Here is a 13017-nt window from a genome sequence, read left to right as displayed (position 1 = left end):
CTGGGTGAGAGGTATGGCTCTGGGACCCATCTGTGTACATATGGGATCCACATCCACAAGCTGGCGGAGTGACGGCATGTGGGGTAGGAATTCTAGTGCCAAGGGGCTGGGAAGATGTGAGGAAGCAGACCAGCGGCCAGGGAGGTGGGCGGAAACCAGGACTGATGGCATCTGGGTCCCGTGCAGGTGTGACAATGTGCGTGTATTTAAGCTGGGCCTCTTCTCCGGCCTCTGGTGGACCCTGGCCCTCTTCTGCTGGATCAGTGACCGAGCCTTCTGTGAGCTGCTGTCATCCTTCCACTTCCCCTACCTACACTGCGTGTGGTAAGCCCTGCCAGTGGGGGTGGGGGGAGCTCCAGGACCGGGAAGGTGCCCAGGGAACAGGGGAGCCCAAGTGCCCCCTCCCCTCAGACACTCTCAGACTTTTCAGAAGCAACAGAAACTACTGTCCAAAGCAGAATGGGCTCCAGGGAGCTGGCTCAGCCAGAACAAAAAGACCTAATTGTTTATGCTTCAAGTCTGGGTCTCTGACCTCTAGCTCCATTATTAAAGCATAATGGAGCCTGAAAACCAAAGCCGTCACCTGAGCTCTGGCTAGATTGCTCAGGTGGGGGAGGTGGGGAAGGCTTGGGACAAATGTGGGGACCAGTCCAGGGACATCCAACCGGGAGCCACAATGAGGTAAATATGACCTTTTTCAAGGTATCGTACATTTTGGTCAACCCAAGTTCCCTTTTGGGTTTGAATGACCAGGTGAATGCTTGGGCCTCACAGGTCATCTAGGGACAGTCTCACCCATTCATTTTACAGGTGGAGACAGAGGCCCAGAGAAGTAAAGTGAATTGTTCACGACACCAGCTGGTTATATAAAACCAGCCTAGGTGCTCGATAAGAGGAACTTGGAGCACCTATACCTGGGATGCTCAGGAGACACTGTTACGTAAAACATTGAAGCAGGTTGCGAAGTATGCAGCATCCTTCTCTCAGAAGCTGAGAAGGACACTGAGTGGCTTCCTAGGAACCACTTCCGTTCCAGACCAGTCATCTTCCCCTCGCTGTCCTCCAGGACTTGTAATTGAGAGCAACAACAGGGACCAAGGGAAACATGTAGGATGTCCCTTGCAAATTGAGAGCCTCCAGGAGGGAATTCCATTGGTAACGAGTTGGAAAACCTGTGTTAGATCTGATTCAGATGAAGCTTGACTTCTGTCAGGAGATGCCTCAAAACCACATGGTTGGGAAGAATTCGCTTACATTTCCTTGAACATGTGACCTTGTATATATCCACCTTGAGACCCAATCTGCTCCCAGGTTAAGGCTTGGGGACTCCCATTATTGTATGTTAACTCTAATTGGAAAACGAATTAAAAAAAAAAAAAGGCCTGGGGACTTCAGAACTCTTTGCAAAAGGCGAAATAAAATAGAACAGCTCAAATTGGGATTCCAGCATTAGGATCCATTGCCTGATATTTCTTAGGTTCAACCTTGACTCACACTAGTGAGTTTATAAACACTTTATATATTTGTTGAGTTATAATTGACAGATAATAAAACACGCAGATTAATACTTACCTGGCAGGGAGATACTGTGATCACAAAGGTGGTTTCCCAGGGCGAGGTTTATCCATTGCGCTCCGGTATGCTGACCCCTGTGATTTCCCCAAATGTGGGAAACTCGGCTGCATGATATGTGGTAGTGGGGGACTGCCTTCCTGCTCTCCCCTAAAAAAACAAAATAAAATGCACAGATGTAAGTGTATACTTTGATGAGTTTTGATAAGTATATGCACCTGTGTAAATATGACCTCATTCAAGATATAGTACATTTTTGTTGATCCAAGCAAGTTCCCTGGGCACACTAGCAATGTAAGTAAAATTCAAAGATTATACTGTAATAACTTTGGTTTAAATTTTAATTTGTTTCTAAATTCGGTGTACTTTCTGCTTTGTTTGTCAAAATGGACCATCTTTTTGTCCCAGTTATAAAATGGCTTGCTTTTTAATAGCAAGTTTAAACAATATAGAGGAATATAGAAAGAGAGTTCTCATAATTCCATCTACCAAAGAGAGAACAGTTGTTAATGGCCTGAGGTATATCCTTCTTGAATATATGTATGTCTCCATTATGCTTTTTAAAAACAAAATAGCATCATTCTATACATGATGCAAACTGGTCCTTTTTTCTTCCTCACACAAATACTAGGTCATGGACAGCTTTCCTTACCAAGGCCTATCTGTTATCTTCATTTACTTTGTGTGTGTCTGATCAGTACTTCACAGTGTGCTTTATAAGTCCACCCTCTTAGCCCCTGTTGTAAACCCTGGGGCCCAGTCTTCTGGGTGGGACCCCAAAGGCATTTGCATGGTGGTTCCTGTTACCAAGCTGGAATATCAGAACATTCTAAAACAGGCTGTTCGCTCCAGATTTATCATTCTCCTGCTCACCGGGGATTGATGGCCTCCTTCTCCCCTTGCTAATTAGAAGAGGCCCTGAAGGTCATTGTGGCCAGGAAGGGTGGGTCAGGCCAGAAGTGGGTGGGGGGAGGCACCCCGCAGCAGGCGGCGCAGCCTCTGCCAGGGCAGGTCTCACCCCCCCCCCCCCCCCCCCCCCCCCGTCCTGTCTCCCTTCCAGGCACATCCTCATCTGCCTGGCTGCCTACCTGGGCTGCGTGTGCTTTGCCTACTTTGATGCCGCGTCCGAGATCCCTGAGCAAGGCCCGGTCATCAGGTTCTGGCCCAGTGAGAAGTGGGCCTTCATCGGCGTCCCCTACGTGTCCCTCCTGTGCGCCCACAAGAAATCCTCAGTCAAGACCACGTGACGGAGGGCGGGCTTCTCTGCCTCAGGCTTCTTGCCAGCCAGCAAAGACCCCTCGGGGGTCTCAGAGTTGGGGGTGGGGTCTATTTTCTTAAAAAATGCTGTTCCCTTGGGCTCTCCCTTGTGTGTGTGGACCCCAGGACTCCACTGCTCCCAGAGATGGAAAGTAGGGGGCTGAGGACTGGCTGCGTCCCTGAGCCAGTGGGGGACTCAGTGCCTCCTTCCTACGGGTCTGCGGGCTCCAGACCCGGCCATTCCTGCTGACAGTTAGATCCTGCCACAGATGGAGGACGCCAGGTTTCCATATGGGAAAACCACACACACACACACACACACACACACACACACACACACACACACACACACACGGCTGTGGCTAGGGAAGATAGCTTTCTGCTTGCAGCGCCCAAACACCCGGTTTCACATGTGTTTGTGGATCCTTTCACTTCTACCTCTGCTGAGAGATGGAGACCTGACAGGTGAGGGTAAAGCTAAGGAGAAAACCCCTCTATGCCAAAACTACTCTCCATTTGAAGCCATTCTTGAAGATGACTAAGTGTTTAAATATTGACACTGTTGTCCCTCACCCCAGCCCAGTAGCCTCAGACACACAGAGGAGTCACTGGGTCCCTCCCCAAGCCCCTCCTCACTGACTGACCTCTAACATCACCAAAGGGCCGTGACAGCCGTGAGGGTGCGGGTCCAGGCACAAAACTGGGAGAAACCATGAAGTTTTGGAAATGTGTTCTCATTGGATGCCTCCTGTGTGCTGCCTGGACGTTACCTCAAGAACATCCCCATCCTTTCTCTGGTTTTTGCTGTGGTGATGACTCTCTACGCTCTCACTGTGAGGGGCTTCCTGTAGATTCTCTGAGCATTTGGTCCGTAGTCTCCAGTGCTGGCAGTAACCACGCATTGGCTGCTTGGGTCCTTGGCTGGAGCAGCAGGCGAAGCTGTTGCCTCCGAGTTTTTCTTACCTAAAGTGACACTGGCTACAACTAAATCTCTTCACTGGGATGGATGGGAGACTCCACACTCCCCTGAAGGTGTGAGGGAGGGATTCGCGACCTCAAGGATACTCGTTCTCACTCAGGCGCTTCCTGCTTTGCAACCTTCCCCTGTGAGAGGGCAGGGCAGGCTGTCCTGTGTGGCCAGGAATCTCGCCACTGTCCCAAGCACCTCAGAGTTGGGCAGCAGCAGTGTGGGGCCTGGCCAGGAGCTGTTACTCTGGCTGGAATTTGCACAGGATCTAAGGCAAAGCCCCATGAAAGAATGGAATTCAGAGTTTAAAAATGAATGACTTTATCTTCTGTGGTTTTCAAATTATTTTAGCAGCAGAACCCTGTTTGCAGTAAGAAATCTTTATGGAACCCCAATGTGTGAAATGGGTTTTATTAGCATAAATTTACTTAAGGTTAAACTTATAGCAGTTCTTTAATCTGTCTGGCAGTGAAAAGGCAAATTAACAATTTGGTGGTTTTCAAGGTAGAAAAATTTGGTATTGAATGAGTGTACATATTGCTATATTGTAGTGTAAAAATATATTCTAAAAACTGTATTTGAATTAAATATTTCAAGAACCTCTAACCCACCTCTAGGCGACCTAGGTGGTTCATGAAACAGAATTTGAAAACTGCTAAGTCCTTTGGGTTTCAAGTCTAGAATCTTTAAAAGGGGAATATCAGACTGTCCTCTCTTCAGGTTGGCTTAGCAGGCAGATCCTGGTTCCGTCCATCCTGCACAATAAAAAATGCCCCCAAGTAAGGGGGTTGGTGTGTTCTAAGCCCGCCTGTCTTAGCGTGGAAGCGTACATCAGAAGCAGAGAGAGGAGGGTAGGACGTGTTGGTGCGTGTGTGTCTGGAGGGTTCCTGAGTGAGGGGAGCATTGTCAAGGATGGACCATTTACCCCCATCAGATGCAGGGCTGGTTCCCTGGGGAACACTACCTTCAGCTCCCAAGGCTTTCACCTTCTGGAAGTTTTGGGGTGTCCTTTGGAAATAGGGATAAGCGGTGACTGCTGGAAGTAAGTAAGTAAGTGCCTCTAGCACAAGAAAAGGACTAAGTTCAGATGTCAGGAGGAATGCTTCTGATATGAAAACAATGCCTTACTGGGGATTGGTTTTAATGCAATGAGGGCTGAGAAAGAAGTGGGGAGTGGGGTGTATTGAGGAGTGCAAAACAACTCGTTTGAACAGCAATCACTATAGCTTGCCAGCGTGGGATGGCACATCAAGAGAGTAAGTTAGGTGGATAGTATCATTCATATTTATAGTTACATACATATTTATAGTGCCTTGATAGCACTACTTGCTCTTTAAAGAAAATTGGGATACTACAAAATAGTCGAAGAAGTAATCTATTTCTATAGCTCAAGGACAACCATTAATATTTTGGTATATTTCCTTCCAGTCTTTTTTTTTTTCTTCCCCTACTACAGTTGTATGTAGATGTCTTTTAGAGCTGATGGTTTGTCCTGTAGTTTGAATGGAATGTAAGTGTGAGTTGGGTATTTTGCACAAAGAGCAGGCTTTGACGTGCACTTGCGTTAGCGCGACCCTAGAGAGCTCATTGCTGGATTCTGAGCCTAACTACTGAGTCTTCCCTGCTGATGGAGCCGCCGTGTGGAATCATGGACTGGATTCTACTTCTAGATATGCTTCTGCTCTTGGACTGACGAGTAATAGGAAATAGTGTTAAAATATGGCTCTAAGGTTTTGATGTTTGCTGACTTAAAGTAAGTGAAGGGCTTATTTCATTAATGAATGTGCAATCAGGAATCTTCCTCTCCCCCCTGCCAAGGAGGGAAGTGGAGATTTCACACTTGGGAGTTAGGTCATGGCAGTTGCTCAGCATGGCTATCACATTTCTGTTCTGGGTAGAATTTGCTCCAAATCAATATCCAGAAGGAATGGATTTTGCATATTAAAAAGTGTTACCATGTTATTAAGTCAATGGTTCTTACTGAATACTGTTTGGTTATTAATTTTTAGGAAAAGAAATATTTATCCCCTCGATGAGTATATTATTATAAAACACTTCAGTGAACATATTTAAGGTGCGTGGGAGCAGATATCTGAATCTATTTGGTCACATGCTACATTTTTGGGGGAACTCTGTGCCTGTCCGTCTGAAGAGTGCCTAAGCTTGAGGGCCATCAAACACAGGCTTTGTAAAATACCATCACCTATTCTGTTTGTTGGGTTTCTCAGGTATATAAAGCATCTCACCAGTCCATCATGCTTATATGAGCCAGTGCCATCTTGGGGGCCCCAGGACTGGATTGGAGCCCTCCCTGGCTTTCCCTCCCTTGGGCTGACATGGGACCGCTGTGAGGAACAGGTGAGGGCTGAAGCTAGCCTAGCCAGAGCCCCGACCAGAGCTCCTTTTCTCCAAATGGACTTGGGACCTTTCATAGCCAGCTCTTTGCCTGGGTGCTGCCATTCTAGCTGGCCAAAGAGAAGTCTCGGGCCAGGTTGGGATTCCCCATGGATTTAATAACATCATTCTCCTATGGACTTCTTTTTTTTCTTGAATGGCCCCTACTATAAGGGACTAATTGTTTGAATTGTATCTTTATATGTTAAGCCAGATTTAAGAGTATTTTATAACCACAATTTGTAATTAGAACAAATATAGTATTTTCAGATATATTCCTTCCATAGTTCATACTTTATGCAGGGTGTGCTGTGTAAGGTGTGTGCCCACTGCCTGTGGTGGCATGCAGCCTCCGTTGCTTTGGGAGAAGTGTAAGGCCTTTTGTAATGGAGCTCTTGCACTTTATGCTCCTTCTGTGAACTCTGACAGCTCTGTTTCATAATAAAGCTGTGATGGCATTTTCTGTGAGTAAATATGTATGTTTGTAGTTATTTCCACAATGACTTTGAAATGCCTGTGTAAAAAATGCATTAAATGGATTTATAGCAAAGCATATTTGCCCAAATTCATTCATTAAATAAAACAAACTTATTTTTATCAATTTCTGAGAGGAAGGGAGAGAGAGAAAGATAGAAATATCAATGAGAGAGAATCATCGATCGGCTGCCTCCTGCATGCCTCCTACTGGGGATTGAGCCTGCAACCCGGGCATGTGCCCTGACCAGGATTGCACTGTGATGGCCTGGTTCATAGGTCAACGCTCAACCACTGAGTCACAATTGCCAGGCCCAAATTCATTTGTTAATTTGGATTATCATTGTTATGAAACATACTTAAAATTAGTGTAATTAATTGTTAGTTTCTGCTCCGAGCTATGAAATCAATACATCTAGACATTTCCAATATAAATGACCTAAAAGCAGATTACTTTGATTAAAAGTTCTATAATTATGTCAGGTGGATATAAAATCTCAAATACAGGAAGTAACTCATCTGTGCTGGATTTCATCCAATCACTGGGAGGAAGATCATATGACATTTCAAAATAGTAAATGACTGTAGCAGGAAAATTCCTTATCAACCTATTTTTCTTAAAATTTTTGTGTTTTCAGTGAAATCATTCAAAGGCCATCATATTTTAACGGGTGATAGGATCACTGGAGATGAACGACTGGATTAGCACGATCAGTACATTACAGTGGATCTGTTTTCCTGGCAAGGGCAACGGGACCAGGAGCCTTTGGACAACCCTGTGGGAGCAGTGCATCTTCTCCCTAGGAAAATGCCCATGCATGTCAGATGTCCCTATAAGCAACCCAGGTTTACAAACAAACCAACCCTCCTGCACGACAGGACACTAAGCCAGGATTCAAATCCTCCTGCTGAAATTGTCTGCACAGCTCAGCTTTCTGACTGCCCTCTAAGACCAGCTCTCCCCACACTCCCTCTCTTGTAAGACTTTACATTATGAGGGGCCAACGGATGTGGGGGATGGGGGGAGGTGGGGACGGGGAGACAAACACGGGCCCTGAACTTACATCCTAAGTGTCCTCAACAAATTGGGAACTTCCATTTTCCACATAGCCTGTTATGGTTTACAGTTTCAGACCCACCTTCAGATGGTATCTGGGCCTGGCATAGCATCTGTGTACTTTTGCATGGCTGAAATTTTCCATAATAAACATTTTTTTAAAGAGTGGCATTTGGTTTTTCATTCTCTGCTCTCTCTGGAGCCGGGCTCAGCCTCACCAGCTTAAGGAGTTATCTTGTCTCAAGTGGGCACTTCCATCTCTGACCACCTCCAGGCCTGGCGACACCCAGCTTACCTGGGAAATATCAACATCACGTGCGGTTTTTTATTTATTTGTTCATTTTGTTTTCTCATTAAAATATGACTTTTGATTTAAGCTGCTTTTACAATTGAGAGTAGATCATAAACCTGTTTTTAAAATGGAACGAATAACCATAAAGTCAGTCAGTAGAGTTTATTTTTGTATTAATACTGGTGAAGGGACAGTGGCTGAAGGTAAGGCCAGGGGCATGACTGACAGAAAGTGCACAATGCCATAATGACATCCGCTAGGCAGGGTGGGGAACCTTTTTCTACCAAGGGCCATTTGGATATTTATAACATAATTCGAGGGCCATACAAAATTATCAACTTAAAAATTAGCCTGCTATAATTGGTCAGACACTTAATTAACTCACCCCTAATGCCTTGGCAGGGTCAGACCAGACCAGATGATTTCTCCGGCCTTATACCGCTGACATCCCCCACCCCAGAGATCAGTGGATAGAGCGTCGGCCTTCGGACTCAAGGGTCCCAGGTTTGATTCCGGTCAAGGGCATGTACCTTGGTTGCGGGCACATCCCCAGTGGGAGGTGTGCAGGAGGCAGCTGATTGATGTTTCTCTCTCATCAATGTTTCTAACTCTATCTTCCTCTCCCTTCATCTCTGTAAAAACATCAATAAAATATATTAAAAAAGAAAGAGCCAAAACCGGTTTGGCTCAGTGGATGGAGCGTCAGCCTGCGGACTGAAGGGTCCCAGGTTCCATTCCGGTCAAGGGCATGTACCTTGGTTGCGGGCACATCCCCAGTGGGGGGTGTGCAGGAGGCAGCTGATCGATGTTTCTCTCTCATCGATGTTTCTAACTCTCTATCCCTCTCCCTTCCTCTCTGTAAAAAAATCAATAAAATATATTAAAAAAAAAAAAAAAAAAGAAAAGAAAAGAAAAAAAGAAAGAAAGCAGGAGCCACTGGGTGGGCGAGACCGGCGAGATTCCTGGAATAATATTGCCATCTTGTGGCCTTTTTGGGTATTGTTACCAGTGCCACACGAGAAGCCCACCTCCATTGCTACTCATCCCAGAACTCAGTATTACTGTTTTAAAACTCCCACAAATTATGCAACCTCTTTCTGGGTCCAAATATGTTAGATTTTTTCTTTTTTTGCTTGGATTTTTAAAGAGCATCTCTATGCCTTTATATTCCTCTCCTCTTTCCACACAACCTCATTCTTCATCCCCTAGGCTTTTTTAAAAAAAAAAATCTGAAAAATATCATAAAACAAATATTTTCCTGCATATAAAACCAACTTAACATAAATGTGATCCAGAGGAGTTTTTTCTTAATCCACTGGAGTTAAATTTAACTTTTGGGATTAATAGTTTCATTTATACAAGTCAAATGCCAGTACAACCCAGTCTTTAAGACGGAATACAGTTTGAACCAACACTTAGCAAATGCCTGCTTTGTATTCGGTGTGTGCTAGCTGCTGAGGGCTCCGTGATGAGTGTGGAGGAGAAGGAGACCTCTAGCTCTGCTGAGATCTTTGCACAGAGAGGAATTAACGGTGCTGGGAGGCAAGCAGGCAGGAGAGAGCCTGGCTTGGCCAGGGCGGGGTGGGGTTTGAGAATTCCAGCCTTTAACTGATGGATTATGAGCCATCCTATATAATAAAAGGCTAATATGCAAATTGTTCCCTCGACTGGGAGTTTGACCAGGGGCGGGGCCAGCTGGCCAACCTCCCCTGTCTAGCGGACCGGCCGGTCATCCCCGATTGGGGCATGCAGAACCCAGCCATGCATGAATTTGTACACCGGGCCTCTAGTGTTTAATAATATCCAGTTTTAGCTGGTAAAAGAATTGGTATTCTTGCTCAGATTGTTATTTTCTTAAAGCAAACCTTACTTGCGTGCCCATCCCATAAGTTATCATTCACATCTATTTTGTGAGGTGATGATTATTATGATTTGTTTTGGATGATAAAACTGAGGCTCAGAAATGTATTTTGACTTTGATATTAGGTGGAGAATCAGGATTTGAACCCAATACTTTCAAGTTTTAAGTTTAGGTCTCTTTTTACAAAGGATTTAATCTTATTTTTAAAATGGCAAAGGACGTCAAGGTTTTCTTATAGGTGGACACCACGCTGGGATTATCTGATTAAAACTACCCTATTAATACAAATAATTTATATATGGAGTAGCAGTTGGTATGTAGTAGGTGCTCAATAAGTGGCAGCTAATGATCAAGATAACCTACCACCCAACAGTCCTGGACGACAGTGTTGTCTTGTGGACAGAGTGTTACCCATGAGCTTCATCCAGATGATTCCCCGGGGATTCTGAGTCTGAGATCTCGTCAAGTCTTTAGGTCAGTGTCCTCATGTGTAAAATGGAGATAATAGCAGTTACTTCAGGGGGCTGTCATGGAGGTAAACGAAATGTTTCCTGAGTGGTGGAGAGAGACTGCCACTTGCCCACCCCAAGAGCAGTCCCTTCTTCCTTCCTTAAGGAGAAGCTCTGGCTTTTAGCTGTGAAGATGGCTGTCTGAAATTCAAGTCTACTCTTTCCATCCTTTCCCCCCGTTGGTTCCGTTTGAAGAGATAGAGCTTCCAGGAAGCTTCCTGTGATGGTTAATTTTCTGTGTCAACGTGCCTGGGTTAAGGGACGAGCAGGTAGCTGGTAAAACGTTCCTTCTGGCTGTGGCTGTGAGGTGCCACCAGAATAAATGAGCTTGAGTCAGTAGACAGAGTCAAGATCATCCTGCTCAGGGTGGGTGGGCATCAGCCAATCCGGGGGGCCTGGATAGAACAGAAACATGGAGGAAGGGCAGGTAGCTCTCTCTGCGTGAGCTCAGACACCATCTTCCTTGTGCTTGGACATTGGGCTCCTGGTTCCCAGACCTTCCGTTTGGGCTTAGACTGGAACTACACAGCGGCTTCCAGCTTGTTCACACGAACCAGCCCCTCATAATAAATCACTCTACCTACCTACCTACCCACCTACCTACTTATCTCCTATGGTTCTGTCCCTCTAGAGAACCCTGAGATGCTTCCTTTAAAAACAGCTGATACCTCCATCTCTTCCTTTTATTTGTTACCCTTCCTCTATTCTGCTCCTTGGGATGTGGATGTGGGTCTGGAGCTCTGGTTTCCCTCTGGGAACACGAGGACAAGCAAGCATCACACCTGGGGGGTGACAGGGGGATGGATTGGAAGGAGCCTGGGTTCCTGAAAGTCCTGTGGAGCTGCCATACCAACCCTGGACCGCCTGTGTGATAGAGAAAACCTGTTATCTTGTTTGATCAACTGTTACTTGGCTTTTCTGGCTCATGCAGGTGAACACACTACTTGATCACACCCTTCGCAAGTGCCCGGGAGCCTGGAGGGGCTCAGCACACGGGTAAATGACTTGAGTATTCAATGCTGGGGTCACAGCAGACAAGCAAACCTCACAGCCTGTATGTGGAGGGGGACCAGGATGGTGGAGAGAGCACTGGGGCCAGGAGACCTGAGTCATACTGTGGTGGGCAGTTAGTCAGACATGAGCAGAGCAAGGACGATGGGCCAGGCACAGAAGGTCACCAGGGCGATGGGCCAGGCACAGAAGGTCACCAGGGCGATGGGCCAGGCACAGAAGGTCACCAGGGCGATGGACTAGGCACAGAAGGTCACCAGGGCGGAAAGCCCGGTGCCTAGAAACAATCGCAGGGTGGGACCTCGCCCCCAGGTGACTTTTCCTCCCCTAGCATATGCGGTTTGGAACCCCTGACCTTTCCTCCCTAGAGATAACATCTAGGCCTTGGTTGTATTTCAGCTCCAGGCCCAGAAAAACAGCAAAACCAGACCAGCAACCCCATGGCTGACCTCAGGACCAGCTGCATTGGATAATGACCCCCTGCCCTGGTGCAGGCCAATCAGTGGAGACCACAACATCTGGAAAACTGCTGAATCTTCTACTGAGATCTTCCCCTGGGACCTCCCCTAAAACCTCCACCCTTAAAACCCTCAGGAGAAGAACCCAGTGCAGGTTCCCTCCCTTTCTCTTCCTCCTCCCCCCTGTCCCCCTACCCCAGGCACATTACCATTACCTTCCTCACTCCCAAGCTCCTAGGGCCCTTCCTTTGCCTCCATAACTCACTTCCTCAGCCCATCTTTTCTATGAATGACTTCTTCCACCTCTGTGATTTTCTGAATAAATGTTCTCTTATAGTTTGATTCTTGGGTCTGAAATCTTTCCTGCCCAGAACTCAAGCACCGAGGTTGCTGAACCCAAGTCCAGTCTGACCCAGATCCCGCCGCCTGCAATACCTTCATCTCTTCTCTCTCAGGCTTCATTTTAATGGAGAGAGGCTGGACTAGCCTTGGACTGTTTAGCAGCAGAAATTGTTTTTCTCATAGGAACCATATGTAAAACAGATACAAGCAGAACTTATGACCCATCCGGTCCTTTAGGTTCCGTCCCCAGATGGCCAGGGGTGAGTTCAGAGGTTTCTCAGGAGCACAGTTTGAAAGGCACAGAACCGACTCCTCCCCCAGGTTGTGTCCACAGGTGGTGGGAGGGCCTGGTCTGGGTTCCTGAGGCCTCCAGGCCTCCAGCTCCAAGGGCTGCTTCTTCCAGTGCAGGAAGCACAGGAATTCCTAACCAGTGGCCTCAGCAATCTGCCCCCCTTTGCAGTTTTTTTAAAAAAATGTATTTTTATTGATTTCAGAGAGGAAGGGAAAGGGAGAGAGAGATAGAAACATCAATGATGAGAGAGAATCACCAATCAGCTGCCTCCTGCACGCCCCAGGAGGATCAAGCCCCCAACCCACGCAAGTGCCTTGACCTGGAATTCAACTGTGACCTCCTGGTTCATAGGTCAATGCTCAACCCCTGAGTCACGGTGGCCGGGCGTGTGAGATTTTATTTTGCTGGTGCTGCAGACCCCTCCAGCCACCTAAGGCTCTGGGGAAGGAGTTACACCACAGATCACGAAATGGGGACCAAGACCTAAATCCATTATTTGAAAACTGAGTGGCACAGACTGTGCTGTAAAGT

General features: G+C 46.6%; 1 protein-coding gene across 5 annotated transcripts in view; it reads left to right on the top strand.

The window, feature by feature from the left end:
* Positions 1 to 12193, top strand: part of ACER2 (alkaline ceramidase 2) — a 32261-nt gene extending 20068 nt beyond the window's left edge. The window contains exons 5-8 of one of the 5 annotated variants that reach the window (XM_080669160.1): positions 187 to 324; positions 2633 to 2739; positions 11315 to 11379; positions 11794 to 12193. In XM_080669160.1, coding sequence (XP_080525286.1) covers positions 187 to 324; positions 2633 to 2739; positions 11315 to 11331 — 262 coding nt within the window. In that variant the 3' untranslated portion in view covers positions 11332 to 11379; positions 11794 to 12193. Of the gene's footprint in view, positions 1 to 186; positions 325 to 810; positions 1761 to 2632; positions 6649 to 7302; positions 8095 to 11314; positions 11380 to 11793 lie in introns of those variants that run through there. The other 4 variants (XM_080669161.1, XM_080669162.1, XM_080669159.1 and 1 more) reach the window with 4 other exon arrangements.
* Positions 12194 to 13017: the final 824 nt, after the last annotated feature.

The sequence above is a fragment of the Plecotus auritus genome (assembly GCF_963455305.1).
Source record: "Plecotus auritus genome assembly, chromosome: 5".
Taxonomy (NCBI): Eukaryota; Metazoa; Chordata; class Mammalia; order Chiroptera; family Vespertilionidae; genus Plecotus; species Plecotus auritus.
This window is presented reverse-complemented; position numbering and strand designations above follow the sequence as displayed.